At 40.8% G+C, this 27,907-nt stretch overlaps 2 protein-coding genes across 3 annotated transcripts in view; one reads left to right on the top strand and one right to left on the bottom strand.

The window, feature by feature from the left end:
• LOC124266685 (coiled-coil domain-containing protein 62-like) overlaps positions 1 to 14,989 on the bottom strand; it is a 28,292-nt gene extending 13,303 nt beyond the window's left edge. Inside the window, exons 1-8 of one of the 2 annotated variants that reach the window (XM_046701492.1) lie at positions 14,788 to 14,989; positions 13,975 to 14,059; positions 12,273 to 12,344; positions 11,807 to 11,865; positions 10,326 to 10,511; positions 8,666 to 8,858; positions 7,219 to 7,385; positions 260 to 361 (exon numbers count right to left, since the gene is read on the bottom strand). In XM_046701492.1, coding sequence (XP_046557448.1) covers positions 260 to 361; positions 7,219 to 7,385; positions 8,666 to 8,858; positions 10,326 to 10,511; positions 11,807 to 11,865; positions 12,273 to 12,291 — 726 coding nt within the window. In that variant the 5' untranslated portion in view covers positions 12,292 to 12,344; positions 13,975 to 14,059; positions 14,788 to 14,989. The remainder of the gene's footprint in view (positions 1 to 259; positions 362 to 7,218; positions 7,386 to 8,665; positions 8,859 to 10,325; positions 10,512 to 11,806; positions 11,866 to 12,272; positions 12,345 to 13,974; positions 14,060 to 14,787) is intronic. The other variant, XM_046701486.1, reaches the window with a different exon arrangement.
• A 2,585-nt stretch (positions 14,990 to 17,574) lies between these two features.
• Positions 17,575 to 26,486, top strand: LOC124266664 (density-regulated protein homolog). Its single transcript, XM_046701468.1, is given in 8 exon segments — positions 17,575 to 17,652; positions 17,654 to 17,696; positions 17,971 to 17,990; positions 19,990 to 20,074; positions 21,328 to 21,367; positions 21,369 to 21,511; positions 24,220 to 24,359; positions 26,381 to 26,486. Coding segments are annotated over 8 exon segments (579 nt in total). The 5' UTR covers positions 17,575 to 17,586; the 3' UTR covers positions 26,423 to 26,486.
• The last annotated feature ends 1,421 nt before the right edge of the window (positions 26,487 to 27,907 follow it).

Here is a 27,907-nt window from a genome sequence, read left to right as displayed (position 1 = left end):
TTTACATTTCACCTGTAGGTCCGAGGCCAGTAGAAATTACCTTGGACAAATAAAATTACAATACTTCTAGCACATGGAGCCTTATAGTTTTTTACCTCATTTATGGTCCTCTCAATTCTCCCTCTCAAATATAATGACATCTGAAAGTCTTCTTATTTATTAATAAATATTAAAGAGACAAGTAATGTTTTGCAGCCCCACTGCCCCTAAGGCTTGTTTGTTTTTTAGTTATCTTCCATTCTTGCGTTATGGGGCGTACCTTGAGACGGAGCAGTGTCATCAGTTCCTGCTCCCGAGCCTCCAACTGACCGATTGTTCCGGACATGGCCTTCAAAGAGTTACCCAAACTCTCATTCTGTTTCTTAAAGAAAAATGCAAACACAGCAATTTATCGCGTATTCCAAACTCAGAGACATTGGTGAGCAGATTTTTTAAAACAAAGTACATTGTACAAAAATGAAATTTTTGGCAGTTGTTCTATACTTCAAAAATGGAACATACAACTTTATGGATGACAACTTCTTGTTTATTGTGTATTTCTATACTTCCTTGGACATTTGTCATTATATTCAATGCAATAATGTACACCTATGTATTTTACAGAAAATTACCAAATTCAGAGGTATCATACACAGCCCTGTTTTAGTGAAATGCAAGTTTACTCAAAAACTCAATATCAATAGTTGGACAAAGGCAATAATTTGAAAATAAATTCCAATATGGGCATTTTGACTGATAAAAAGGCCTTTCTGACTTGTTAAACTCTCTCTACTGAACTGTTACGATTCTCTATTTATGAAATATATATACATGGGTCTAGGCCCCCTGGGTTAATTGCCCCCCGGACAACTGCCCCCCATCATAACAAAAACACACAAACTAAAGGTAATAGTTTCAAATTTTTAATTTATTGCACTATGTATTACAACACAACATATCAGATTCACTTAGAGCTCATTTTTCAGAAAGTTCATAATTGAAAATTTTACTATAAATTGTATATTTATATACTTATTCTATCTCACGGTATTCACCTCTCTTCTTCTACGACCATGTGTTGAAAATTTTACTATAAATTGTATATTTATATACTTATCCTATCTCACGGTATTCACCTCTCTTCTTCTACGACCATGTGTGGAAACGTGCTGTAGACTAAGTTGAATCAAAAGTTATCTGGCCTCTGACCCCCCGACCGATAGCAGTACCTGTCAATCATCTCAATAAGCGTGCAGATCGCTCAGATGATCACGTGACGGTCTGTGCCTGTCATTCTCGTCTTGGAGCTTCCTTTAATCTGTGATGTGGGGCAGGTCAGGTGGGTATCCATCGCGTGAGATAGGATAAGTATATAAATATACAATTTATAGTAAAATTTTCAATTTTTTTAACTTATCCTATCTCACGGTATGCATACTCCCACGGTTGGCAGGAGGGCCGCAGATTACCCTGTCAATACTTACAACCGTGAAGACGCATAACCCAAGGAGGCCAGCAGAAAGCACCAACTCCAGATATGCAAACTCCAAACTTGAGATGGGTTGCTTCAGATAACCCCTTGGCTTACGCAGCAAAAAATCTCTAGGGAGTGGGCGATTCCGAATTAATGTGGTTTTCAGCCGCAACTTTTGACAAGCAAAAGGACGCAGTTTGGCAAGTAGGCCCCGCTGCCCCGCGATTTATCAGGTGACACCAGTGAATTAGAGTCGAGGACCTTAATCTGGCCAGTCCCTGCTTCGAAACTACCCCCCACAGACACACGCTGGAAGGCGGTGAAAGAGGGAATAGCCCGGTTGCTCAACTAGTTTAACGTTCAGTACCAATCCCCCTAACTTACCAAAGGTGAGAAAGGACTTAGGAGCGGAACGCTTCGAAAACCACGCAGGTAATTGGAAATGAACACTTTACTGACGTAATTGCTCAGAGAGTAGAGGTCAGTAAGTGGAGTGTCGACCACCTCTGCATTTAGCACAAGACTGGCCTCTCAGTCTATCGAGTCATAACTATGACAGTGCAGACACACCCTAGTACCCTAGGTGAGGTGGTCTATGCCCAATATAATCCATACCAATAAGAAAGATAGGACCGATATCGTTCATGATATAGAGAAAATGCAAAACCTACACGAAGGTAGATCGCATCCCGAAGGTCAGTGTGGTACGAGAGACTTCTGTAGATGAGGCAGATGACAGAGAAATGAACAGTCTCTTGCGTAACCGACGACGGTCCATGGAGGCAGTTAAAAGACCCGTAAATTCCGGACAGGACATAGGGAAAGATTCTCAGTGTCGTCAGGGCCCAAAATAGAAGATGCGGGAAGGCGAATAGTCTGTCCGGCTGTCCAGGCAACTGGTTTCAGCGAAGAGATCCCACTTCAGCCAGGGAGGGCGTTGACATGTCTGGTCCTCTTGAAAGGCAACCGGGAGACATCCAGTGCGTGAAGCTCGGAGATGCAGGCAGCAGTCGCAAGAACCGGGAGGAAGAAAGACTTAAACGTGACATGCTTGAAAGCCTTCTCTGCCAGAGGTTCATACTCCTCTGACATGAGATGATTAAAAACCACGGAAAGGTCCCAGGCTGGTGGCCAGAACTTCCGGGATTGATCAGCAACTTGTAAGATCTAAGGAGAGACTGGAGCTCAGGGACAGTTGAAACCTTCGCACCCGTAGCCGGCACAATAACTGTGTTACGCATGGCCAGGTATGTAGACAAGGTGGAACCCGTCAATTCCTTGGAAGTTCAACGATGCTGGAGGTACTCCGCGACCATCTGAGGTGATGCTGTAGTGGGAGATATAATACCCATCGTCTAGCAGTACGCTTCAAAATCACCACAGAGTGGCCTAGTAGAATTCGATGCGCCATGGTAATTGCCGCAGCGACTCGCTTTAAATATCCCTTTGCAGTTAGCGATTCAAGTAAAGGCACCAGCGTGAAAATTAAGTGTGAGCGGAGACCATGCAGCTGATCGGAGTGAAGATGAACCATAATATCGGCGTGACGGGAAGTGGTACTGGAATGGGTCGGCCAAGTCTTGCAGGTTAGGAACAATCTAACGAGCCAAAACGGTGCAACCCAAAATCAATGTCAACCGCTGCATTGGGTGTAACTTGAGCAGTATGCGTGGAAGTAGCGCCACTGGTGGAAACGCATACGCGTTCAAGTCATCCCAAGGCACAAAGTCTTGAACACCTGCGGATGCAGTTTCCACCCCATCGGGTATTGTCGAACCAGACGGGACAAAGAATCTGCAATGACATACTTCAATGATGTTGAAAGAGTCCACTAAGTGGAAAAAGCTGTTGTTTCAACTAAAGAAGCTGAGGAGACCCCGTGGATCCCATTCTATTAATGTGCCACATGATCGCAGCATAGTCCGATCGAAACAAAAGCTTGGTTGATTGTAACAGGTGATGCCAATGAGTGAACGCACGAATCACTGCCCTGAGCTCCAAACGTTGATGTGACATGCGCGGTCTGGGGGAGACCACAACCCTGCCACTTGCTGATCAAGAAAGTGAGCTTCCCACCCGTGTAGAAAAGTGACTACGTACAGGCGATGTACTGGCGCAAACGGCCTTAAAGAGACTCCACTGTAATTATTCAACCCATCCAACCATCATTGGAGATGGAGCGCTGGAGGAAGAGAGATCCTGAGGGACGCCAATCCTGTCGGGCCACCCTGAAGGACTGGACGAAGTGGTTCAGGAAGGCGAAACAATTCCATTGGGTTCAGTTATCAACCTTGAGATACGAGCGTAGAATCGCAGTATCTGTTGAAGTTGGAGATGGTCTCTGTATGTTGGGGCTTAAGCTGACGTCAGAAGGCCTAGCAACTATTGCCACTGAAGAAAAAAACTCTCCAGAGATAGGATACGTTCGAGTAGCCAAGCTACCATGACAGCACTGAAGAAGTGCTGAATGTAGGAGGTTCGTGGCATGGAGATGTCAGTTAACCTACAGGAACGTACACATTGTACACAGAGTGATGAAGGCTGTATAAACAGTGATCGTTGAGAATGTCTAGTTCGCCAAATGAAGTGTTGGTCCGCCAGATAGAGTGAGAAAGTTAGTAGATGCGATGTATGGGATCGTCAGTCTACCGGAACATTCGTAAAGTTGATGGAATGGCGGAGGTAAAAAAGACCAGTGACCCCAGGAACGTTTGTAAAGGAGACGGAAGGTAGTAACATCGATGCCTACGAACAGTCCGGACATAGCTGCAGTGACCTCTGAACTGAGACCTTAAGCTAAGAACCGCGTAAACCCAGCCAAAGTGAAAGCGTCATGGCGATACTGTCTGGCACCCTCGGTAAACTGTTTCTCCCGGCTGACTGACGAAACTCGACATAATCACTCTTACCAGGAATGGCACTGTCCATCATCACTGGCAATTAAAGGCTGGGATAGTTATCCGCTTTGTAGGACCAAGACCGGTCTGTCAGGGCACTCCATAATCACTCTAATTATCAAAAAATCTCCGTAAACAAACAGTAGTCCGCCATTGCAAACGCTTCCCACATGCAATAGTGACAAAAAACAGACACCACGTTCTTCGGTTAACCAGGCGAGTCCCAACCCATAACATCCGTGTTAAGGGACGCTCACTACTTGACCAAACATTGATACCACACGCAGAAACTGTGGATACTAGGCCAACTTGATATTCAGGAATAGTATACGACACTTCACTGAGTCTGGTTACTACAGACTACTCAAAGCAGCATTATGATGTATCGCTGGGTGTAATCGGGGCCTGTTTCGTCATCCTCATCATCATTCCTTTAACATCAACCAGTTTCTGGACAGAAATGTCAAACAGGGTGGTTGTAGAGCTGACATCTACGACGAAGGGTAGAGTTGTTGAATCGAATCATTCATCGAAGGTGAAGATCGGAAGGTAGATGGAGGAATCTTAAAGATCCAGGATCGTCAATCGCCGTCGTAAAATAGAGGCCTGCGCTACTGACATAACTACCACCTCTATACAACCAGCAGAAAAGATGCACTGGATGGAAGCGTTGATACTTAGAGAGCAGCGCACTGGTTTAAAACGGCACACTGGATACAATCAGCGCACTAGTAGATAACAAGGAAGTGAATGAAAGCGGTGCATTGGAGCAAAGCGTCGCACTGGACAGAAAACAGTGCATTGACCTAGTGTGTAGAAACGAGCCAATCAAAAAGCCAAGGTACTCTCTGAAGCGCCAAACAGAATGAAAGCACCGCATTGGAGTGAACGCACTGTCCGTACATAGACACCGCAAAATCAGGAAGCTAACCCCAAAGTGAAGCTGAGCACCGGTAAAAACTGTAGAAATGAGGTATCAACGCCGAAGTTGGAAGAAGTGTTCAAGGTAAACTCGCAGCAGAAAAACAACACTGTAGGTAACATAGTGTGCGAACTAGCAAACAAAGTCATGATGACAGAAGGCGCATAGAGGTAAACAGATGATTCGGCGAATGCTGACAGTACAGCGAACACATTCGGATCGGTGAATACTGTAGGAGCGGCGAACTGGTATGGTTCGGCGATCAGGATCGGTTCTGCGATCTTGGTTGGTTCGACGATCTGGATCAGATAGATGATCCGGTTCGGCAGCGTGATCTAAAGCGCTGAGTCAATCGAGACCGATGCACTCGTCTAAAACGTCGTACCATACAATAATGTTGTACTGGACTGAAAAGGTGTTCCGATCAAACAACAATTCACTAGGTTGAATTGTTATTCCAATCGAAAACGGCACTGGTCTGAAGCGTTGATCTAATCAAAAACGCACACTGGGCTAAAGTGTTGATCCAATCGAATGTGGCGCAACGGTCTAATGAGTTGGACCGAACGAGAGCGGTGAACTGAAGTGAAACGATGCACTGGTCTCGTCTAGCGAGAGCAACGCATTGGTACAAACAAAGTGATGAATGGACAACAAGTGCCGCTCTAGTAGTAAGCGGCGCACTGGAACTAAGCGGTGGATCATAGACAGGCGGTGCAAGGTACGGGAAAGGTGTTGAAAGCCAGTGTATGAAAAAAAAAGGCCCGTCAAACCGCCTGAGACAGTCCATATTTCTGACGGACGGTCTACATTTACAGCTAGCCAGCCTGACGGTCTCCAGATGTTCCATACATCTGAGTAAATTCACCATATTTGGACTGGTTAAATCCATTTTGGGCTGGTAACATTTTGAAGTTACCAGCCCTGATGTCTGGCTGGACTTTTGGCTTATTTCATACACTGTGAAAGTGCCACACTGGATACTATCGTCATGCCTGACGAACTGATCCATGTGGTTGAAAGCGTCGAAATGACTGCACTCGCCGCATTAGAGTGAACGCTTCACCAAGCACACCCACCATAACAGGGAGGCGTGGAGCACTCAACCAAAGCGACGCATTGGAAACAACCACCTGAGGTAAACTAGGAGTCACCAAGTTAGAAGGCTGAGACTGTGCTGCAGAAGTTGTTAGCACTACCACTCTCGGAGGAGATAAAACTTGTCTGGAGACAGGACTAGACGTTTGATGACGACAGAGACGACAGAGATACTCGCTCAAGTAGGAGTCTGAGGTCACCTCTAAAAAATTTACGTCCGGGGACAGTGATTTAGATCAACAAACTGCTCTCTTCGAACGGCGTTACAATATAGCATGCTTAAAAGTTGAAGGACCTTCAGCAGTTGAACGCCAGTCTCTGTCTGATCTACGTCTAGATGCAACCCATCATTCATCCTTATTCAAGTGTGAACAAACAGAAGACCGATGTGACCAACTACAACAGCCTATACAATCCACACACAAAGCGTGTGGAAGCAGCGGAAAAGTTGCTGTTGCACTGATCATAGTGTTTGTGTTTCTTAGAAGAACTTTGATACCATTTACTTCCCATATTGACAATCAAATAATGTCTAACCGAGAGAACAACACACGTCCACTCGGTGTAGCGACAAGAAAGAGAATGACAGGCAGAGACCATCACGTGATCATCTTAGAGATCTGCACGCTTATTGAGATGATTGACAGGTACTGCTATCGGAGTGGGGGGCACAATGGACGGGGGCCAGATAGCCAGGGGTCAGTTGTCCGGGGGGTACAATGGACGGGGGGCAGAAAGCCAGGGGGCAGTTGTCGGGAGGCAGTTGTCCGGGGGGCAGAAGAAAGGGAAAAGTTGTTAACAAATGATCATGTAAATGTTGGTGCAGTCGACAGGACTTCTTTTCTCACCTCCAGTGTATCCATATGAACGACACTGTGTTGTTTCTGCCGACTCAGCTGTTCCAGCTCTTCCTTGGTGGTGATGAGGCTGGCATTGTGGGTCTCCTGGTAACTTCGAGCTGCCTTCAGCTTCCCCTTCATCATATCCACCTGCTTCTTCTTTTGTTGTAGCTCACCTGGAAAGGGAGAAACAGTTTACACAGCTTTCATCCAAAGAAAAATGACGGGAAATAGCAGACAAGCTAATACATCCACCCCACATCTCAACTTTAATCCTGTCACAGTGCTGGAATTGAATAGAGTGTATAAATAACAATCCCAGGAATCCTGCCTTCTAACACATTGGAAATGATAAAAAGCTCATCAACAGGTGATTGTGTTTCTGGCTAAGGACAATACTGTACAACTCAGCATCTGACAGGTATGGGACAGGAAAGTGGACAGGTATGGGACAGGTATGGAAAAGTATGGGACAGGTATGGACAAGTATGGGACAGGTATGAACAAGTACGAGACAGGTATGCAGACAGGTATGGACAAGTATGGGACAGGTATGGACAGGTATGCAGACAGGTATGCAGACAGGTATGGGACAAGTATGCAGACAGGTATGGGACAGGTATGGACAGGTATGCAGACAGGTATGGGACAGGTATGCAGACAGGTATGGGATAGGTATGGACAAGTATGGGACAGGTATGAACAAGTACGAGACAGGTATGCAGACAGGTATGGGACAGGTATGGGACAGATATGGACAAGTATTGGACAGGTATGCAGACAGGTATGGGACAGGTGTGGGACAGGTATGCAGACAGGTATGAACAGATATAGGACAGGTATGGGACAGGTATGCAGACAGGTATGGGACAGGTATGCAGACAGGTATGGGACAGGATGGTTCAGCATGTCCAGGTAGGGAATAAATCTGATTGATTGTTTGGAGATGTTTGTTGTACATCTTGACGCTTTAACTTAAAATCTTCAGGGCAAAACTATACTTTATTACATTGTACTTTGAAGGAGATCAAGCTTTTTTTCTTATTTATTAGTAATAATGCTGAAAATGTGTAAGTTCCATGGCAATATTGAATTCTTTTATGTGACAATGCTATTAGCATAACTTCTCTCAGTGAACACTCACATCAATTCATCAGACACTCAGAATAACCCAATTAAAAGTTCAGTGGTATATTATCTGATACAGATAAGAGTTCACCATCAGTCAAGGGCCCACTTACACAATTCGATCTTAGCTCTACGATGATCGTAACTCACATGCTCAAATATAGACTTAGATAGTTGTAACACAAAGATCGCTTCATGAAAGTGGGCTCTGTCACTGGATTGTCTGGTCCCGACTTGATTATTTACAAACTGCCGCTATATAACTGGAATATTGCACAGTGCAGTGTTATACAACAAACAAACAAATCTATCGCTGGGATCTGCTGACCTTCATATCGAGAGCACTTCTGTTCCAGCATCAACAGCCTCTGTCTGTCCCGCTCCCAGGCCAGGAGCTGACTGCTGTGAGCTGTCACTGTCTCATTCAGCTCATGGTCTCGCTCCCTCAGCTCCTGAATCAACAGCTGAATCTCCCGTCGCTGTTTCTGTAGCGTTGTGCTGTCTATAGGAGATGTGGGATTCTGGAAAAGACATGCCAAACTGTCGTAGGTTCATAGGAAGGAACATGCTTCAGCATAATATATTTTATTGCAAGAAAAGTATTTACTAGCTCCAAATTTTGAAAAAGTGTAAAAATAAAAATTCAAGCATACTTTTTTTAATCAATGAAACTATAAAATAAAATTAATTAACAAAAAATCATACATTATGTCCCTTTCTGATCCAGACAACTGATACATGCTAAACAAGCTCAGTAAGTGTTTACTCCAGGGCTTGTAACAGAGAATATGGGGACCCAGTTTGGTTGTGCTGAGAAGGACCTGGTACCCACAAGATACTCAGGTCAGTTGCATTCTTAAAAGGACCTGATACACACAAGATACCCAGGTGAGTTGTGTCCTGAGAAAGACCTGATACCCACAAGATACCCAGTTCAGTTGCGTCCTCAGAAGGACCTGGTACCCACAAGATACTCAGGTCGGTTGCATTCTGAGAAGGACATGATACCCTCAGGACACCCAGGTCGGTTGCAGTCTAATAAGGAGTTGCATTCTGAAAAGGACCTGGTACCCACAAGATAATCAGGTCAGTTGCTTTCTGAAAAGGACCTGGTACCCACAAGATAATCAGGTCAGTTGCATTCTGAAAAGGACCTGGTACCCACAAGATACCCAGGTGAGTTGCATTCTGAAAAGGACCTGGTACCCACAAGATAATCAGGTGAGTTGCGTCCTGAGAAGGACCTGGTACCCAAAGGACAACCTGAGCCTGTGGTTAGTCATGTGATGCATTGTTGACAACAACAATGAAAGTCAATAGTTACACTGCAAGTTGCTAATGTTCAGATCTCTAATGTTTCAGATAAAGAAAAAACATAACGCTTCAGTCAAATTCAATGTACAGATGATCAGATCAATCATAATGGCTGAAGGGGTCAGCACAGGTACTACAGACAAGTTTCAGTACACAGAAATGAACCCTTGCTAAAATCAGAATACAGAAATGTACCCAATGACAAGTCAAATCCCTATTTCATCGTTACCTTGATTGGAACTGTCATATTGTTGTAGGAGATGAATTTGATTGCGCTTATTATGAAACAAGAATCTCCAGTATTCCACAATATTTTTCGCGATGCACTGTATCACTCTAACTACTACAGTAAAGTAAATACTACAAAAAGTTTCAGTTAAGTATTGAGGAATATGGACTGTTAAGCCCTTTAGGGTACCGGCTACGTTTCTGTTTGTTTACTTTGTTTAGGGTATATTTCTGTATGCAAAAACGTACCTGTGTTTAGTCTGAAGTGCCTTTGCTACAATGACCCCTTCTGCATGATTACATGTACCTAGATAGTGTTTGCCAGGGTTCTTATAAAACACTTCCCAATCTGAGATCTAGTATCCAACTCTTCAGATTTACAGTGAGCATAAATGTCGGGTGGGGTAAATGGGATTTCGGTTCTAGATCACAAAGTCAATACATACATGTCTTGGAGAATGTAGGCTCACTGGTGACTGCTGTTTTTCTGAGTTCATGGAGGTATTGGATCTGTCAACATCCCCGTTCCTCTCAGACTGGTGACCATCACTGACAACCTGACGTACTGGAGAAGAGGGCTCCACTCTCGCTGTTATACGGACTGGACGAAGAGGGCGTTTGAAGGGACCATCCTAGTTGTTAGAATAAAGCAGGACATCAATAGCTGTGTTGTGACATTTGTGACATGAAAAATGCACTAATTAAAGAAATGAGTGAGTTTACCTCCTTTACTGCCTCAAGTCATGTTTTGTAATCTTAACTTACAAAAACTCAGAAAGATGATAAATAATCTGTCGATAATTATGCTGTGTATAGGCAAATAAATTGTATTGCAGGGGTGGAAATAACCCATTGCCCGACGCCCGAGTCCAGTGTTTTTTCCAGTCGGGCAAGCAAATTTGTATATCACGCTGTACCAATGTCCAGTTGACTTTCCATGTTAATTATGTTGTTTATTTAAACAATCAACAAGAAAATCGGCTGGTATAGAGGAAAAATTATCAGGGCAAGTGATTTTACATGTGCCACTGTACCGGTGTACACTAGCAATTTTAAAGTTATTTCCACCCCTGTATTGCAATAATTTTGAATACAGCATATGAATTGTGGACATGATCAACTTTTGTATTTTCACAATAGCAATGTTTGGTATAGCTTCTCATACCATCTTCAAGCATATGGGGGTAATGATGGGGTACACCAGTTTATATACAGGATACATGTACATATGATAATGTGATAACAATAACAAAGGTGAATTGTGATATGTGATATGTGGGAGTGGAAGTGTTTGACACAGAGTAACACTGATTGTACAAGCAGATCCTATTTTTTCCATACTAAGTCCCTGAACTCAAATGATATCAATGTGATAACATCAATTTCAAGAACAGGTTAGATTGTTAAAGATTCTTCCCTTTTATACAAGTTCTAGTGTGTAAAGTACACATTATTTGTCAATTATTCAAAGGGAAACATCAGAGGTGAATAAAAGTCTGAGTAGATTTTAACCTAAACTGTAGCAATCAGGACAAATTTTGTTGTGATGTTTTACCCAAAATACCGGTTCTCAGAACACATATTGCATTTGGAGTGTCAGTGAGTGAGTGAGTGTGTTTAGCTTTACGCCAAACTCAGCAATATTACAGCTATATGGCCACGGTCTGTAAATAATCCAGTCTGAACCAATCAAGTGATCGACAGCATGAGTATCATTCCACAAAATTGGGCTACAATGACATGTGTCAACCAAGTCAGCAAGCCTGACCACCCGACCCCGTTAGTCGCCTCTTACGACAAGCATGGGTTACTGAAGACCAATTCTAGCCCGGATGTATATTGCATTTGAACAGACGGAACCTTTAAATATTACTGCATATTACTCACTACAATACATATCGGTAAAATCATCAGCGGTATTTCTTACCTTGATAGGTGTGCTATGGTGCGGACCTTCTCTCTCCACTAGACTCTCAGAAAAAACATCTTTAAAAAACAACAACTTATTGTTAATTAAACACTTCATGAGTGTTAAAAATTAGTATGGAAGTCAAGGGCCCTCAAAAGGCAGTTGCAGGATATTTGAAAAGAAGATATACATAATATACTAAAGACAATCAAGTCAGTGAGCCTGAACGCCAGCTCCCGTTTGTCACCTCTCATGACAAGCATGGGTTCCTGAAGACCAATTCTAACCCAGATCTTCCTGTGAGAATATTCAACATTTCCAGTGTTGCTATCTTTTTTTCAGTGTGATATATTTTCTGTAAATTACAAATTCACTTGTTTCACTAAAGCAACAAGCACAACTGACATGTTCACAAAACCATTCTAAAATATATAATGAATAAATACATCTTCATTTCAAAGCCAGAATGTGCAGAAATTCTTACCAGATTCATCTCCAAACATTTCTGTAATCTGAAGTTGTCACCAGGTCCAAATCACAGAGAGATATCAATATACTGAAACAAACATCAAGGACGTATGAGGTAGCTTGAACTGCAAAGGTCTACTCCCATTTGTGAGAACTCCCAATTGTTAGACTCCCAGTTATGAGAGTGGAGTAGGTAATTAACAAAGAAAACACACCATGCTCCCCTGTCTAATAGAATGGATTAACCATAGCTACTTACTGATTTGCTATGTAACTAAATCTTTTGGAGGTAACTTAATGAAACTTTATAAGATATATTGATTAACATACTCCAGTAAATGTCCTTAAAAATTAAACACTTTGATAATGATAATAAAATATGTTTAAACCAAAATGATTTTCAAACTTCATAATAGTCAATACAAATGTGTTATCATAATTACATATTCTTCTGAATAAATAAAATATTTAATGAACTATTTCTTCTTTGTAAATAAAATCTTTGATAATCTATTTCATTTATCAACTCGTCAATGAACTATGCCTCCTGTGGGTTCTCTTCAACAATTGGGCTGATCCCACTTTCATTGTAGGGATGTGGAAACACCACCTATGTGCACTGAACCATTAATTAATGTGTCTCACAACTGGGAGTTCTCACAAATCGGAGGACACCACTGCAAATATTCAGCATTATTGATTGATTGTATAGATGAAAACGTGGAAAGGCCAAAAACAAGACACATGTTTCTGGTCTTCAGATTCTGCCAAATATAACACAACTCTTCTTTCTTTTTTTATCTGTCCTTTTTTTTAAAAGGGTATTTGTAGGATACTCCAACAAAATGAAAAAGATGGAAAATACATGAATGAACAATAGGATGGTATGACAGAGAAATTAGGCTGGCCCCAAGCAACTCGGAGAAGGTGCAACATGTGATATATTCGAGGTTACACTCTCTCAGTAAAGTACAGTATTTGGGGTTTAGTCCCAAAGGATTCCAAACCCTCACTAGTAAGACAACTAAAGCCTGTTGTTCACTGAGTTTGTTTGTTTATTTGTTTAATACCGAACTCAGCAATATTCCACCTATATCATGTATATGGCGGCTGGCAGTCTGTAAATAATCAAGCCTGGACTAAACAATCCAGTGGTCAACAGCATGAGCAACGATATACGCAATTGGGATACGATGATATGTGTCAACCAAGTGAGCAAGCCTATGTTCACTGAGAACAATCTGGTATTCATGGCTGGAACTCCTTCAGTCACCACATCATTTATTATGCTTATTGTTGTTTTCTGTTTCAATCTGAGTAATGAAAGCAAATGTCAATAAATAAAAGAGCCAAAACAGGGTGAATGTAAAGCCGAATTTCATATTTTGTCCCACTTGGAAATAGATAGGTGATTGTAAGAATATAAAAGATGAATAAATATGGTAATTTACTGAATGGGTACTACAAACACTGATTTATCACAGAATTATCCAACTACATCTGGTCATCACATGAGTGAGTGAGTGAGTGAGAGAGTGAGAGTACTTTACAGTGTGCACTTTTTTCGCATTCCAAGTAGCACAGTGTGAGTAGTGGGAAACAGGCACTGTCACAGTGTCAGCTGAGGTATTTGTTTAATAAGCTATCACACATAAGTGTTTTCGTTTTTATTAGAATAATTCTTTAAAAGGTGAAATATCTCCTGCTGTCAAACTAACCTGAGTGTAAGAAAGGGGTAGCTGACAAGTACTGAGGGTAGACTGCAGTATTTGGGTGATCAAACCAGAAGCTGCAATTTTTACGCTGTAACAGCGTTGTCCTATCAAAACTGTTACATGCTCATTCATTTAAGTGCTCCCCCAAAAGAACACAAAGTTGACATCACCAGAACATGGCTTCACTATCTACTGTAAAATTCTCAGACTCTGGGCAGAATAAGACTTCAAATCATTCCAGCCACTTAATTAAATAATATTATATGCGAGTTATATTAATTAAACAAGGTACACATGCATTACACCTGACACCTACCAACCACATTGGATTACCTCCCAAACCCTCAAATAAACCTATCAAAGTAAATTGATGGAAGCTGCGAATAATGGAATATGACGGAAGGTGTCTTATGAATGCATTCTTAGCATTAAAGTCAAAACTAAAGTGAGATGAAAGATAATTAGCAATGAATGAGGACAGGATCCATCAAAAGAAGGTATCAGGAAGGATGGGATTTTTTTCCCATAGCGGATACTGAACCATGCTCGTAGCACTTAGTGTTTTACAGGCCGCCTATTACTACCAGTACTCACTGAGAGCGGTCGATTCAACTGAAGCGCCCGTTAAATCGCCAATATCATCATGGACAAATGCAAAACCGTTTCTAACCGACGACGTGAATTATCTTACTTGCTGCACGGTGTGTTTTATGGGCAGTTTTATGTAAAACAATCTAACTGATTGTAACAGTGATTCAATCCTGTACAATGGTCTGAAGTTTTCTGCCAACGATAATTTGAGTTTCATCTGTTCACCTGCTTCACTTCACACTTGTCGGTTTGAGTCTGCTTTTCGGAAACGTATCCTATGACCATTCTGTTTCATAACGAAACGCAAAATATCATTGTCCACAAATGTCCTCGTCAAAAAATATATTTTTTCCTTCATTGATCATTGTTTACATAGTTGGCAAGAACTCCGCTTGTTCAATCACGTTCGTTAGCCACAGTCCCAAACATCCGGCGAATGGGTTATAATAAAAGAAAGATTATACTATTTATCTCTTTGTATTAAATCAAAATTTACTGAACATGTATGTATACGCCTATATACCTTGTCATGATAATAAAAATATAGAAAATAATAGATGTGCTTTGAACAAAATTAGACATGTTACTTTAAAGCAAAGAGGAATAGAATATTTCCGTTTTAGTATTACACTGTTCGCTACAAGACAAATATTCTAGCGCATGCGCGCACGACTCTTTCACAATCTACTTCCTTCCTGTGCATGAGGCTGGCAGAAGATTGGAATATAATTTCATTGAGAGACTGCTTTTAGAGAAGTTGGTTACTGGAAGTTCATTAAGGTAAGTTTTCATTCACGCATAATCAAGGGCAAAAGGCAGAGACACTTGTCGGACTGACAGTAATGCAGTTTGTTTTGGCGCTGCTTGTAGAATTGATCTTCAGTAACCATGCTTGTCAAGAGGCGACGGTAGCGTCTGACCCTCTGACAAATCCGGCAGATTCGCCAACGGTCAGACAGAAGTCTACAACCCGCCGACCCCAGTGTCTGACTCTATATTTCACAATGACTTTGATTGAAGTTGTTTTATGTGACATGTGACACTTGTTTGCGGTTTATAAATCTTATTTTTGTTAATAATTTCAATGTCAATTATAAGAAATATTAAATCTGAAATGTGTGTTTAATTTTATTCCATGGGTCCTGTGCATTTTCAATGGGTCAGACAGACATTTGAAACACCATTCGTGAACACTGTTAACGTATCCTAGTTGTGTAGATCGATGCTCATGCTGTTAATCACTGGATTGTCTGGTCCAGACTTGATTATTTTCGTTTTCATCATAAGATTTGTAGCCGCGTGAAAACTAAACTCACTCACTCACTCACTCGGCTAACCCATGCTAACCAAATACTCCTTTACAAGCGTTGGCTGAAAGTATAAAGTATGTTTTATGATCCTTTGGGATGATCCTTGATCCTCAGTTCTAAGTTGACCTCTTTCAATGAATAACAGCAAATTGATTTAAGGATAGTCCATATGATTTTTATCAACTTCTAGCGACATCAAAGTTTACAAACAATCAGGTGTTTTGAAAGATGGTCAGAACTATTGTCCTTGGTTAGTCAGAACCCCAAACTGTAATGGGGTCAAGATATGACCTTGATGACCCTACTGCGTGTGATTGTGGCAGGCTTTTATGGTCATTCGCAGGGATGGCAATTTTCTGCGGATCTGCAGAGTTCCGCCAATTTTGTTTCAAATTGATCATTTCTGTGAATCGTCTATATCTGTTGAATCCCCCCTCAACCCCCCAATTTGATGACACAATATTAAGTTTTCAGCCAAAAATTGATTTACCTGTTGCCATCCCTGCATTCCTTCAGGGCTGCAACGATTGGGTTCCATTCATTAAAAATCAAATCTGAAGCATTAGTTTTGATTTTCGATAACCATTATCACTATTTCAATTCATTATTTGAATACCTATTTAAATTATTTCCACACTGCCGGAAAGTAATTTTGACCCCAACTCGAGCAGTTTTGAGCGCTGTAACAAGGCGAAACATGATGATTGTCGTGGGGCCAGTGATTATTAGCCAGTGAGAATTGTTATTAGTAGACATCACCAAGTTGACGATGGATTTCACGCTAAAAACGCTGACTCTGAGAGTTAAATGAAATCTGATGTTTTTACTTGTATGAAAAGTCAAATAAAAAATGATCGAATCAAGGGTCCAATATTGAAATTCGAATCAAATCGAGGTCTGTGTGAATCTTTGCAGCCCTAATATCCTTACCTTGTCATGACGAGCTTAAACTTAAACCTGTTTGGTCATCATGATCATGTGGTAAAGACGTCTGACTTCAAATCATAAGGTCCATGGTTTGAATCCCACCATGGGACTCAGAAATTTTATGGCCTCTGCAAGATATACTCATAATGATGTAGGGTCAGGTCTTGGTTGTCCGGGCCATTGTAGTTTTGACGTAATCAGAACTATAACCATGATAACACTGTGGGTAAAGTGTTCGCTTGACAGAAACATCACGAAAACCAATTTCTGGTGTCCTCCATAGTGATCTTGACGGAATATTGCTAAAGCACAGGGTTTTACGGGACGTTTGATTCCTGCGTATTGGACGCAGAAATTTGATGAAGTACCCCAAAATAAAATCCAGTGAGTCCTTTTGGACGCAATATAATTTTTTTCTAGGAAAGAACTTTCTGAGTTTGTAATGATATCCCATATTAAAATATAAACATTCTATTTACAATCATTATTCTAATGACATTGAAAGTAACACATATTATAACATAATCATTATCAAATGGGAAGCATCCATGATCATTGATTTCATGCAAATTGATAGACTCCCAAGTTTGGAAATGGACTCTCAGAATACATATGCCCTGAGTCCCCAGGACTCCCAGTTTCAAAGAGCTATGTAAAACCCTGAAAGCATTGAACCTTTACTTGTTGAGGCTGGGTTTAAATAATTTACCACCTTTTGTGAGTCATGAATTAATATTTGTATATGTCGGTACAGTCACTCTACCATTGTTTACAGAAAGCTATAAGAATGGCTGCTGCAGATGTTGCAGAATCAGGATGTGGTGATCACAAGTTTCTGGAGTATGATGGCCCAAGGAAAGGGGGTTAAATACCCAATGAGGGTTCTCTACTGTGGAGGTGAGATCAGCAGTATGATCATGCGACATTTGTTTTCACAACATACTTAAAACAATCGCTCAAGAAGGAGTCTGTATACAGTTGGCATTTCCACAGAAAACATAAAAAAATTAATTTTGAATTGCATGTGTACAAATATGAGTAAATAATATGAAAACTACATGTTACAGAATTTCCAATGATTTACGGAATCAGTCAATGCTTAGAATTAGATACTACCCCAATGTTCTTTCCAATCTTGCAATTTGTAACTGTTTCCATTGTTGTCTTTCAGAGTGTAGTATGCCTGTGGAGGTAAGTTTGATGTTTTTGAAGGGTGAGAATTCAAGTGAATAAACTCAATAAATAAAAACAAATCTTCATATTCAAGGATCGGTCATTCATCATGTTCTGTAATCAGATGTTTTTCTCTGATACCATACCTCTTTGCTTGAAAATCAGATAAAACCTTCCCAGAAGATGAACCCCAACTGAGTAATGACCTTCCAATCCAAGTGAAGCATGTATTAGGCTCTCATGCATGTTTTCAAGTGAATATTCCAGTATTTGGTTCATAATTAGATATTTGACGACCATTACTTGCTCAATGTTATCCATAAATCATGAAAAGACACAAAGTGCATCAACATTGCCAGTGGTCTGTTAGTCCGGCTGGTCAGAAACTAGTGAAATCTTGAGGGACAAGTTGATATTTCTCCAGTCTAGTTATATTTTTGAAACTCCACTTCGGAAAGAGGGCTGGACTGGTTGGATATGACCTATGAGGAGTAACTTTAAGGAGTAACTTTAAGTCTGTGTCTTATCCGAAACTTCATCACTGTGGAACATTGTTAACATAGACCTCATGTTTTATCAGACTTGAATTAAAGTAGGAAATGAAAAAGACAGAGTTTATTCAGAATCTTCAACCCGTGAAGATCCGAGTAAGAATTGATCTCCAGTAACCCATGCTTGTCGTAAGTGGTTACTAACAGGATCGGGTGGTCAGGATCACTGGTTTGGTTGACACATGCCATCTTATTCCAGTTGCGTAGATTGATGCTAATGCTGTTCATCACTGGATTGTCTGGTCCAGATTTGATTATTTACAGATTGTCGCCATATAACTGGAATATTGCTGATTGTGGTGTAAAACTAAACTCACTCAACATGGTCAAGAAAACGAATCTTCATGTTTAAGGATCAGTCATTCATCATATTTTCTGTGATACAATACCTCTTTGCATGAAAATCAGATGGCACCTCCACAGAAGGTGAACCCCCACTGAGTAATGACCTTCCACTACTTCCAGTCTAAGTGAAGGATGCATGGGCTCTTTAGCATCTTATAAAGACTTGGCACTCTTTCTGTACCATCTCAGATCGGTCTAGTGGATAGAGCAGTTACCCAGGGGGGTAGATTGTCAGAGGTTCAGTCCCTAAATAACAATACAAGATGGTACTTGTTGAAACTTTGTCTTAGTGTTGGTGAACTAGGACTAGCAAGCACACACATGCATGGATATTGAGGCACCTTGATTCACCTTGATTCAGGGTTTAGTTTTGCAAAAAGTGATGCCATCATAGAACATGCATATACTCTTGATAGTACATTGGTGTAGATGTTGTGACTTTCAGAAAGTACAATATTTATAAAATATCCACAATATGAAAGTCAGATATGCATGTCTGAATGCTTCACTTACATAGGGGGCGGTGGGGTAGCCTAATGGTTAAAGCGTTGGCTCGTCATGCCAAAGACCCGGGTTGGAATCCCCACATGGGTACAATGTGTGAAGCCCATTTCTGGTGTCCCCCGCCGTGATGTTGCTGGAATATTGCTAAAAGCGGCATAAAACCAAACTCAGTCAGTATTACAAGAGATAGAAGCTTCTATGTTGATTGGCTGATGAATAAGTTCACCTAATGGACCTCCAGTGGACGTTGTCTTATCTTCTCACAGAGAGACATCATAATTTATCAGAGGAGATGTTGATGATGATGATGATGATGATGAAACTAGTACCGGTATGTAAAACAATACTCCGTCCCTCCCTGAGGATTGGACAGGGTGTGTCAGTAAAAACGTATCCAGCTATATGATTGTGAAAGAATTTGAGGAGAGTTTTGAAGGTAAGAACAGTTACAGTGTTTACATGACAGCGGAATATTAGCTACATGTCTGTGTTTGGTAATTTGGGGTCCTCCTGTAGAGCCCTTCAAATATGCCATGATGGGGAAGGGTCTCACTCATAAAGACACAGGTGAAATATGTGTGCATCCCTCTAATTATCGTGGTTACCATTGGTTGCAGTACTGTGAATTCTACCCCAACTACGAGAAGTGCAAGGAATGGCTGAAGAGTAACATTCCAGAGGAGTTTTCCAGGCTCATGGCAGGTTGGTGGGGACAAAACTTACCCTGTAAAACCTCATAGTAAAAAAAGGGGCGGTGGGGTAGCCTGATGGTTAAAGCGTTCGCTCGTCAAGCCGAAGACCCGTGTTGATTCCCAACGTGTACAATGTGTGAAGCTCATTTCTGGTGTCCCCTGCCGTGATATTGCTGGAATATTGCTAAAAGCGGCGTAAAACCAAACTCACTCACTCACTCATAGTAAAAATCCCCTGCTTGATGGACAGGAGGCACCAGAAATCTAAGGTGCCACAATCTGCTGTGCACAGTTGTAGCTCTTAAATGTGTCAGAGGGACCATAGACCTGTAAACCTGTGAAGATCTTGGTTAAACAGAAATGAAAACTGGAATTATCAGTCTCAGTATAATGGACATGGGCAAACTTTCAAAATTGAAAAAATACATTCATCATGATTATCTTATTGATATTCACAGGTTTGATGATGGATCAACAGTATTCATCAAGTTGGCCCATCATGAGTGCCCTATGTCATTGTTTGGAGGGGCTTGGGGTAGCCCCCCACATGGGTACAATGAGTGAAGCCCATTATGTCATTGTTAGGAAACTGCCAACCTTTATGTTACGGGATCGGGTGGTCAGGCTCTGTGTCTTGGTTGACACATGTCATCGTATCCCAGTTGCGTTGATCGATGCTAGTGTTGTTAATCACTGGATTGTCTGGTCCAGACTCGACTATTTACTGACAGCCGCCATATACTAGTAGTTAAGATAATTGCTGATTGCAGCGTTAACAACAAACAAATTAATGTTACCAAAATAATCTGTCAGCACCATGATCACTCTTTTCGCGCCAGATTCAAAAGTCAAGAGTAGAATAGAAAACTATTTCCTGAAGCATATTTAGTCTTGCAACATACCTCCTAAACTTGATTTGAAAATGTTATATTCCTTGCAGTACCCAAGAACATATTGTCATTAAGCAAGACAAACATAGTTAAGTCCGATTCCATATTTTAATACATGTGTAAAATAAACAATATCTTGAAATGTTTAAACACATGATTATTTAAAAGTTAACAGTTTAGATAATGATCTTGTAAAGCAGGCTTTTGAAATAGGATACAGGTTTCTGCATATTTAGTCAATATTTAAATCACTGACAAATAATTTAGAGCCATTAAACTGCACCTGTACTCTTAAGGAGGTTTCTATCTGAGTCGAACTTTTGAAATGGTCCCTTGGTGTGCTTGTGTGACCTTGACCTGGTGCTTGTTCCAGACAAAGATGAAGAGGAGGGGAAGGCTGGGGAAGAGGACGGGGGAGAAGAAGAAGCGACAGACCCGAGGGGGGAAAGGTATGATGAAAGCCAAGAAGAAGACAGAACCACAGGGGATCAAGATGTGGACAGCGACGAGGGGCAAGAAGAAGAAGGTCACATTTGTTGCTGGCTTGGCATCATATGGTAAGGAGACTTAGCTGAAATGTCATTGCAGACTTTGACAGAATCAGTACCATTGGATTGAAGGAATTGAACATTGTTGATATAAAGCAGGCTTCACACCAACTTGAAAAGTCTTGAAATTGGGACATTTTTCTACAAAAGTCATTTTAGTCTTGAAAAGGTCCTAATTGCCAGTGACTTGCCCTAAAAAGGCACTATATTTAGCAAAAGTTGTCAAGTTATGATTTTCCAGGAAACATAATAAAATGCATAATAAAAATACCATGTAAGCGACATTTATAATTTGTTGCAAGGGGAGTGGTGATCATTTTAATGGTGAAGCATGTACAATGTGAATGACCTCACAACACATCCCCCACCCCAAATTTATGTACAAGGTAAGTTAACTTTCCCATGATTTTTAAGCATACTATTTTAATATTTATCTCATGTGAGGACAGTAGCAAGGGATCTCTCAATCGAAAATCTCTCTCTCTCAAAGCATTGATTGGTATTGGACAAAAGGGAGGTAATTAGCTCTGACTCGTGATAGGACATATAGAAGTTTATAATGTTTGCAAAAGTACAGAAAGTCATGTGTGATAGTCAGAAAATCCGAGGAAGGTCTCAAGACAGCAATAACTGTTTTATAAACACAACTGATGAAATTGAAACGTTGCCTTGACTGTATTTTTTATTTAGTCTTCAGAAACAAGTGTCCATGGTAATGCCTGAATTACCTCCCTTTAGATTGTTTCAAGCAAAACCAATATCTGGTACACAAATACCGTGAATGCAAGTGACGTGTGTGCTTTATCCTTTGTGAAACTTTCTGCATGTTTTTAATCATCATGTCACTCTAGTTCAAACAAACTATATACAACCCATGAACATGCGGGTTGGACATTGGTCTTCAGCAGGCCATGCTTGTCGTAAGATGCGACTATTGAGATTGAAGGGTCAGACTTGCTGACTTGGTTGACACATGTCATCGTTCCCCAATTGCATAGATCGATGTTCATGATGTTGATCACTGGATTGTCTGGTCCAGACTCGATTACTTAGAGACCGCTGCCATATAGCTGAAATATTGCTGCATTAAACAACTAAGTTCCAATGTTCACGAATGGTGTTTCAAAGTAACACGACATTGGGTCCTGTAAGTCTCATGTGTCTGTCTGACCCATTGAAAATTTACAGGACCCATACAATAAAATTAAACTCACATTTCAGATTTAACATTTCTTATAATTGGCATTGAAATTATTGACAAACATAAGATTTATAAACAGCAAACAAGTGTCACATGTCACATACAACAACTTCAGTCAAAGTCATTGTGACAGTCAGACACTGGGGCCGGTGGGTTGTAGACTTCTATCAGACTGTTGGCGAATTTGCCGGATTTGTCAGAGGGTCAGACGCTATTCGTGAACACTGGTTGTCAACCAAGCAAATTATCGGGCTGATTATTCAGTTGACAAGTCTGTACTTTTTTCCTGTCTCTCATGTTAATACTGGGGATGTCACATGACACCTGACTTGCATTTCAAGACAATTGTAATGCATCTGTACATCACCAGTGACAGAAAGATCAGCTTTGAAAAATTACAGGCAGAGATGGCAAGGTTTTTGAACAAAATACGTCCAACACCCCCAAAACACTTTTCAGGGACCATGAAACTTTTCCATGCATGCAGGTCACTTTTGATTTTGTTTATTCAGCGTATTCAGAAAGGTTGTCAAGTTAATCATTAGTTTTGCTGATTTTCGTGATCCATAGTGGCATCTAAGCTGCCTTAGGGCGGTGGGGTAGCCTAGTGGTTAAAGCGTTGGCTCGTCACACCGAAGACCCGGGTTCAAATCCCCACATGGGTACAATGTGTGAAGCCCATTTCTGGCGTCCCCCGCCGTGATGTTGCTGGAATATTGCTAAAAGCGGCGTAAAACCAAACTCAGTCAGTCAGTTTAAGCTGCCTTAGCGCTGTATTTTGTAGTCAGATTGGGATAGCATCCTCTACAGTGTGACATGGGACAGTGGGGTTGCCGAGTGTTTGACATGAATGTGAAGGGCTATTGGCATGCAGACTCACACTTAGTGACAGGTAGGCAGTATGTTCATTGCTTCAGTCTGCGAGTTGCAGTCTTTGGAACAGATGTCTGACACAGACACAGTCATTAATCACAAGGCTTAAGAAATCATCCCTAACAGCGAATCATATCGCTGTCTGCTTACATGAATCACAGGATTTAAAGATACTGATCATTTGATAAACAATAATCTGCATGCTCAGCAATCATGTGTTGTGGCTGTCAGACCAAACTGACACATTCTAGTCAGTGGGTAATGGTGTCAAGAGCTTAGAAGTGTCCATGGTCTCATGTAATGTTTTCAAATTAGTCCATGTTTACTCTTGACTTTCTGGGTAGGAATTGACATGTCTGGTGGTGTCACTATAACTCAACATCACAGATTTTAGGGTGGGTCTGTAACGATATAGGGATCACTGTGACAGCCAGAACACCCCTGAATATTGTCCGAGGTAAGGTCTCTGGACAAGGTTACTGTTATGCAAGTTCTCTTGGATCATGACATTAAAAATGAATGGTCTCTGATATCATGCTTTTCATACACGATACAGGTGTTGGGTTAAAGCATTCGTTCGTCACAGGTTCAATGACCCCATATGGGTACAGTCTGTGATACATGTTCCTATGTCTTTGTACAGAAATCGACCAGAAGGATGCCTGCAAGTTCTTCGCCACCAAGTTTTCCTGTGGGTCGTCAGTGATGGGCGAGGATGAGATAGTCATCCAAGGCGATGTCAAGGACGATCTGTGGGACATACTTCCAGAGAAATGGAAACAGGTAACGTTGGTGCTTGGTTTCTTGAGCATCATGGTGTCTTTATGACCCATGAAGATCTGGATTAGAAATTATCTTCAGCAACCCATGCTTGTCACAAGAGGTGACTGATGGGATCAGTTCGTCAGGCTCGCTGACTTGGTTGACACAAGTCATTGTATCCTAACAGTGTAGGTGGATGCCCATGCTGCTGATCACTGGATTGTCTCGTCCAGAGTGGATTACTTACAGACCGCCACCATACAGCTGGAATATTGCTGAGTTCAGCTTTAAAATTAAAATTAAAATGTTTATTGTATGAGTGAGTGAGTTTAGTTTTACGCCTCACTCAGCAATAGTCCAGCTATATGGTGGCGGTCTGTAGTCTGTTTGAAGACCTTCACGTGTAGTTTATTGTGTGAAAGGCCTTAGGCCCATATACATGAAGTGCATATGGCAAAGCATAGGATCATTTTAAGGAAAGATTCACACTTCATTTCAACCAGTTTCTGCTCCCGTAGGCATAATTCTTGGTAGTTTGTGGTTGCCATGAGGCGAATAAATTTTATACTGAAGACAGGATTAAGTATTTATTTGGTACATATGGCTTTGAATGTTCTTTAAGGGTGGACATCCGAGGTTAAATGGTGCAGATCTTTGATATTTTGTAAGTTACGTCAATGCTTGATCTTGGTTTCATGAGCACTGTCGATTGTCAGGATATGGCGGAAATATTGCTGATGTGATGTAAACATTTTAACTCACCCATGAGCACTGTTCCCGATCATGTAGATACTTATGTATTGATGGTAAGGCCGGGACGATTCACCGATGTATCACAATACATTTAAGTTTGATGCAGCTATCGTATCATCAACTGGTGTATCGATACGAAACGATGCACAACTCTTTTAAAAAACAGTACATATTTAGAGAATTATAATGGAGTTACTTGTTTGTTTATTACAATAGTGTTATTGTTAAACACAAATACCTTGAAATAAATCATTTTAATTCTTGATACCGTGTCATTCTTTCAAGGTGTATGTATCATGATACGTATCGTATCGCAGGTAAAATATCGCGATATGTATCGTAACGTGACATAGTGTTTCGTCCCTGCTCTAATTGATAGGTGTCATAGAATGGGAGTCAAACTTCAGTGAGAGTCCTTGTGATCTAATTGGTCAGATCCTGGGCATAACATGTGGATTGGGTGGTCAGATTGTAGATGATTGTTGCTCATGATATCAACCACTTGATTATTAGGGCTGCGCAATATAACCGGTTTACCGGTATTTACCGGTTCAGACATGAAAACGATACGTATTGCGATACGCTGATCGAAAACCGGTATTTTGACATGCATTCGGAAAACTTCGTAACACTCGGAAATCTTCGGATATGTCCGGTTTTTTAATTGTTCTTTTCCCTGTTTCATTAGTGCCAAATGTTACTTACATTTTTATTTTGTCATGATTAAAAGTTTTTATAAAAGGTTAATCAATCATAGTGATTTTGTTGTGTTTTTGCTTTATAATCAAGCATTAACTCGATCATAAGTAGTTTTTGTTAAAAAATAATCCTTGCAATATATTGCAATACATATTGCAATATACGCTTCCGCATCGCAATATGAAAATTCTCTGCAATACCCACCCCTATTGATTATCTACAGGCCACTGTGGTCTGGTCCAGAATAAATTAATTACAGACACTGTCACAGTTAGAAGGGGCGGTGGGGTAGCCTAGTGGTTAAAGTGTCTTGTCACACCAAAAACCCGGGTTTGATTCCCCACATGGATACAATGTGTGAAACCCATTTCTGCTGTCCCCCGCCGTGATATTGCTGGAATATTGCTAAAAGCGGCATAAAACCTCATTCAGTCGCTCATAGTTAGAATATTGCTGTAAATGAAAACCAGATTGCATGGCACAAAACAATATCGTTTCTCTCTCACACAGTGTTGACATGGTAGGTGAAAACTATATCATAGTCTTCATCACTGTGAATTACATCCATTTTCTTGTGTTTTTCTTCCCAGATTGATGAGGACGATATAGACGACAAGGGAGATAAGAAATGATGGATGATCATTGTCAGCACTCTTCGCTTTATGTAAATAAATGATTTGAGGGTATCCACCATAATGTAGACTTTTGTCGTTTGTATGGAGTTGTTTTCAAGTTGCTTGCCTACAGAGAATAACTGTATGGCTACAGTGATGCATCATGATACTAACACATTATACTAACAGGATCAGGTGGTCAGGCTCGCTCGCGTAATTGACACACGTCATATCATAATGGCTTAGATTGATGCTCATGCTGTTGATCACTGGAATGTCTGGTCCAGACTCGATTATTTACAGACCGCCGCCATATAGCTGGAATATTGCCGAGTGCGGCGTTAAACAACAAACAAACAAATCTATTCGACAAAATTAAGGGATAATCCCAAGTAGACAGAAAATGTCACGTAATGTAAGAAATTCCAGAGAGAACCAGGCAGTCTTGGCACCAACACAATAAGTGAAATTGCATTTTAAACCACTGGGAATCTTTCTTAGAAGATCCAGTAACCCATACTTGTCATAAGAGGCGACTAACGGAATCAAATGGTCAGACTCACTGGTCAGAGACCGTTCATAATTTATGGCTAGGGGGCTTTGATGATGATATTTATGGAGAAGCATGTACAATGTGAATGACACACACACCCCCTAAAATTTATGTACAAAATAAGTGACCCCCCTGCATGTCATGTACAAAATCAATTACCCCTACCCATAAATTCTAAGCATAATTTTAAACATATTTTTATGTACAAAATTGATGGAAACCCCAACCCCACCCCCAGTTAGTGTGTACAAAAGTGATGACACCCCCACCCATCCAGAATAAAATGGGCCTCCCCACCCTTAAAATCATCATCACCACCCCCCAGCCATAAATTATGAACGGTCCCCTAGTTGACTCACACTGGATTTTCTGGTCCAGACTTGATTATTTACAGACCAACGCCATACAGCTGGAATTTTTTTGAGTGCGGCATTAAACAACAATCAATCAATCAATCCTGTCTTTGCCCAAAAGGGGAATCCCCTCAGTGGCCAATTTTTTGTTTTTGGGGACTATTTTGCTTTTCATTTATTATCATGCGTTTGTCTAATTGTTTATTTAAATTTTTGTCAAGCATTTGTGATTATGCCCTGAAATATTGAAGTTGTTTTGTTGAGTAGCCCTTTAAGATAGGAAAGTTAACATGCATTAATTGCTGAATCCGCGTTATTACATGAACATTGTCTGCAGATGACCTCATTGCTCATAGTGACGAAAGGTTGGCTTATCTCGGACCAGATTATCCACAGCTTGGTCATATCATGGCAGGAATATTGTAACAGCGACAACACAATTTTCATTCAACGTTTATTCATAATACAGAACACTCTTTAAACTTTGTAAAGCTAAATTAACAATCTTTAAAACTTCAAACAAATGGTTACAATCTATGTCTTTATCTCTCAAAGCAGAATGTTTTGTACAATGAAGCTGTATATCATGACATAAAT

The sequence above is a fragment of the Haliotis rubra genome, unplaced genomic scaffold (genome assembly GCF_003918875.1).
Source record: "Haliotis rubra isolate DU_JTF1 unplaced genomic scaffold, ASM391887v1 Scf100, whole genome shotgun sequence".
Taxonomy (NCBI): Eukaryota; Metazoa; Mollusca; class Gastropoda; order Lepetellida; family Haliotidae; genus Haliotis; species Haliotis rubra.
The sequence above is the reverse complement of the archived record's forward strand: the minus strand, read 5'-3'. Positions and strand labels throughout refer to the sequence as shown.